The sequence below is a fragment of the Heterodontus francisci genome, chromosome 31 (assembly GCF_036365525.1).
Source record: "Heterodontus francisci isolate sHetFra1 chromosome 31, sHetFra1.hap1, whole genome shotgun sequence".
NCBI classification, from domain to species: Eukaryota; Metazoa; Chordata; class Chondrichthyes; order Heterodontiformes; family Heterodontidae; genus Heterodontus; species Heterodontus francisci.
In genome coordinates this window covers 54,101,077-54,105,401 of record NC_090401.1, presented here as the reverse complement: position 1 = coordinate 54,105,401, position 4,325 = coordinate 54,101,077, and the positions used below count along the sequence as shown (strand labels likewise).

The window sequence follows — 4,325 nt, the reverse complement described above, 5'->3', positions numbered from 1 at the left end:
CTTTATAGTCTTTTGTGCTGTTTGAGCAGCAGTGAGCAACAGTAATTAGGATTATACCCTGATCATGGTCAATAGGGTGCAGCTTCCAACTTTATACAACTATTAGTTTTATTTCTGCCACTCCAAGACTGTACTGTTCTTTTAAACACAAAAATTGACCCATGGATGAAGGTCCTAGTTGTCTTATTTGTTAATTAGCAAGTATATCATTGATTTTTTTTTTTAATGGATTTGCAAGGTGGTCAGGATTTCAGTAATGCAAATTGGCAATGAACTCAATATACATAGAATGGTGGAATGTCCAAGCTTCTTTACCTTGCTTTCCTCCTCCCAGCAGTTATGATCAGAACAACTTCATTAAATGCACGTGGTCACAGTACTTTAAGAATGCCAGAAGTTTATTTTTCTGATTTATCAGGAGTATCATGATTCATAAAATTAAAAACAATGATATATTTTAGATGTCACCAATAGCAATACAATGGGATGACATTGTTCTTTATAATTACAATAAGGCTTTTACTATGAATTTAAGCCAATAGCTTCACTACACACACACACACACACACACAATAAATACTTAATCCTCAAAGCACATATTCCAGTTCCCAGTTAGCAGCATAAGATTTTAAGGCCATGTAATAAACATGCAGTCATACCCCATTGTATACAGCAGGTTGGGATAGACCAAAAAACTCACTCAGTGCCAGATTGACATGCAACAAAGCTGATACATAGGTGCAGTGACAAGTCAGAAGCAAATAGTGAGCAGGTAAACTTGCTCATCCCCATATTTGGATTACATCAGAATTACACAAGTAGATTTTGCTAGATGTGATTTTTAGCAGCAGGCTAATAATTCATAAACACTAAGACTACAACCTCATTTACATTGGCAGTGCATAAGCATCTTTCAAGTGACTCTGAAAAGAAATACAATTTAAGGAAGCCCTGAGCTATCATTGACAAAGTTGCACCTGCTCTCATACTAGCAGTTAACTTGTTACTGCTCATGCAATCTTCCTCACTGAATTATCATGCCCAACTGCAGAGATGATGCTGCACCCAGTATAAAGTGGTGCTGAGGAGTCCTATTCTTTTATCTGAATCAGCTCAGAACTCTCTTGCATTGAAGAACATACATTAGACAGCTGGACATGGTACAGTTATCGGAACGTCCATGCTTCAAGATCCTGCACCTTGAAATCTTCATTTTTGGATAGAACGATGTTGTTGAATGTCTCACAGGGGTTGCTTCTTCCATGATTGAGATCTTCATCCAACCATAAGCCAAAATGCCCACTTAATAGGAGACATAAAACCTTTAAGACACTTTATCAGAGGCATCCACCATTCATCTAACAAAAAAGGTTCCTCAATCAGCCAAGTTTAAGAAATACATTAAAACAAATTATCTGGCTAGAAAGCAATCTCTCATTGCTTTATGGTATCAACTTCTTGAAAGTATGTGTTTGTAATCCAGCACTAAATAATTAGATTGATCAGGGATTGGAAAATTATTAGTGGCAAAAAAAAAAGGCATTAGGTGATGGAACAACTGAGCAGAGTTCTCATCGTAAAAGGAATGTGTATTCTACATCATTACATAGTCAAAGTGTTTAGTGAGAACTTAGGAGGTCTTTCATCCCTTGGGTTTTGCTGGTTAAATTCAGCCTGCAGTTAGAAAATGTGTGGGAGGGAAAATTCCACAACAGGGATATGAACTGAAACGTGGGCCTTGGGCCACTCCTTTCCAGGTGCTTGATTCTAGTGTTCTGAACAGGATCGTTTAAATTACAGCACAAAGAGGTTACTCAGACTGTGATAAAGTAGAAAGGCATAATATCCAGAATTGAGAGACAGCAATAAACACTTTCATTTTAAAAATAGGGATATTTGCCAAGACAACACTATCCCTTGTGTTCAAATGGAAAAGCTGCAGATTTGTAGAAACATTAACCATTATTCTTTATCGAAGCCATAATTGAGCAGTGATTAAAATACAATAAAATTTACAATTGGTATGGATTTAAAATATTATTTGCAAAAACTGATTTAGGCCAAAGGACTTTAATCTACATTCCTCCTCTCCTCCACCACCCCGCCCCCAATCTAGACTTGGCTTCCCCTTTGACCCAACCCAAGCATATTAAAATCGGTTTTAGGATTGTATATTCTTCAGTCTGGAATTGAATAATTGCAGCATCTACAGTCACAAACAGTCTGACACATGTAAGAACACAGGGACAGCGAGAGAGTTCCACAACTGACGTTACAGTTCAGAAAGTGATGCATTGCAAGGGGAGGCTGCTGATTGGCAAGTAGGAACAGGTGGATATTTCTACCCTTTTTACTACTTTCACTAGCTGAAGTAAAAGGAAAGATAGGGATTTTAGATTGTAGTAGGTAGTGTTTAGAGTAGAATAAGGTGCCTAGTGTAATTAGTACTCTAAATTAAAGGGAGTAACTAAGGAGCTTAATCCAAGGCAAAGTCATGGCAGGAGAGCTCAGCCCTGTGGCATGCTCCTCCTGTGCTATGCGGGAAATCAGGGACACTTCCAGTATCCCTGGCAACCATGTGTGCAGGAAGTGTGTCCAAATGCAGCTACTGGCTGACCACATGGCGCAGCTGGAGCTGCGGATGGACTCACTGTAGAGCATCAGCGATGCCGGGGACGTTGTGGATAGCATGTTTAGCGAGGTGGTCACACCTCAGATGCAGAGGCAGAAAAGGGATGGGTGACCACCAGGGAGGAGTAGTAGGCGCAGGCAGATAGTGCAGGAGTCCCCTGTGGCCATCCCCCTCTCAAACAGATACATCACTTTGAATACTGTTTGTGGGGTGGGGGGGGGGGGGGGGGGGGGGAAGAAAAAAAAAAAAAAAAAAAGGTAAATGACCTCCCAGGGGAAAGCTGCAACAGCCAAGTTTGTGGCACCATGGATGGCTCTGCTGCACAGGAGGGGCTGAAAAAAAAAAGTGGGAGAGCCATACTGATAGGAGATTCAGTTGCAAGGGGAACAGACAGGCATTTCTGTGGCCGCAAAACAAGACTCCAGGATGGTATGTTGCCTCCCTGGCGCTAGGGTCAAGGATGTCTTGGAGCAGCTGCAGGACATTCTGAAGGGAGAGGGTGAACAGTCAGAGGTCGTGGTACACATTGGTACCAATGACATAAGTAGAAAGAGGAATGAGGTCCTGCAACAAGATTGTAGGGAGCTACGCAGCAGATTAAAAAGCAGGATCTCAAAAGGTTGTAATCTCTGGATTACTCCCGATGCCACATGCTAGCGAGTATAGGAATGAGGATAGAGGAGATGAATGCCGGGCTGATGAGGTGGTGCAGGAGGGAGGGCTTTAGTTTCCTGGATCTGTTTCTGGCAAAGGTGGGGACTGTACAAATTGGACAGGTTGCACCTAATCCAGAACAGGATCAAATCCTTGCTGGGAGGTTTGCTAGTGCTGGGGGAGGGGGTTTAAACTAATTTGGCAGGGGGATGGGATACAGAGTGGAGGTACAGTAGGGGGTGATGCACAGTCCAATATAGAAGAGAAACTGAGTCAGTCTGGAAAGCAGAGCAAATATAGACCTGTTAAGGCACAAGTGAAAAATGCAAGGCTGGATTGCATCTATTTTAATGCAAGGAGTCTTACGAGTAAGGCAGATGAATTGAGGGCATTGATTAGCACATAGGAATATGCTATTATTGCTATCACAGGGACATGGTTGAGGGAGGGGCAGGACTGGCAGCTCAATATTCCAGAGTATAGAATCTTCAGGCATGACAGGGGAGGGGGTAAAAGAGGAGGTGGCATTGCATTGTTGATCAAGAAGTCAATTACTGCAGTAAGGAGGGATGATATCTTAGAAGGTTCCTCAAATGAGGCCATATGGGTAGAACTTAACAAAAAGGGGGCAATCACTTGGCTGGGAGTGTACTACAGACCTCCATACAAAACAGCCAGGGAGAGATAGAGGAGCAGAAATGTAGGCAAAACAGCCAGGGAGAGATAGAGGAGCAGAAATGTAGGCAAATCTCATAGGTGTAAAAATAATACGGTAACAATAGGAGATTTCAACTTCCCCAATATCAACTGGGATAGTCTGAGTGCAAAGGGGGCGGAATTATTAAATGCATACAAGAGAGCTTTTTGAGCCAGTACGTAGAAAGTCCTACAAGAGAAGGGGCAGTACTGGACCTAATCCTAGGGAATTAAGCTAGACAAGTGGTAGAAATGTTAGTGGAGGAGCATTTCAGGGATAGTGACCATAACTAAAATTTAAGGTAGTTATGGGAAAGGACAAAGATGGACCGGAAATAAAAAA

The 4,325-nt window shown here is 41.9% G+C and overlaps 1 protein-coding gene across 5 annotated transcripts in view; it reads right to left on the bottom strand.

The window, feature by feature from the left end:
• Positions 1–394: 394 nt before the first annotated feature.
• si:ch211-15d5.11 (nuclear receptor coactivator 7) overlaps positions 395–4,325 on the bottom strand; it is a 134,775-nt gene continuing 130,844 nt past the window's right edge. For all 5 annotated transcript variants that reach the window (XM_068011638.1, XM_068011637.1, XM_068011636.1 and 2 more), the window contains one exon: positions 395–1,302. In XM_068011638.1, the coding sequence (XP_067867739.1) occupies positions 1,167–1,302 (136 nt within the window). In that variant the 3' untranslated portion in view covers positions 395–1,166. The remainder of the gene's footprint in view (positions 1,303–4,325) is intronic.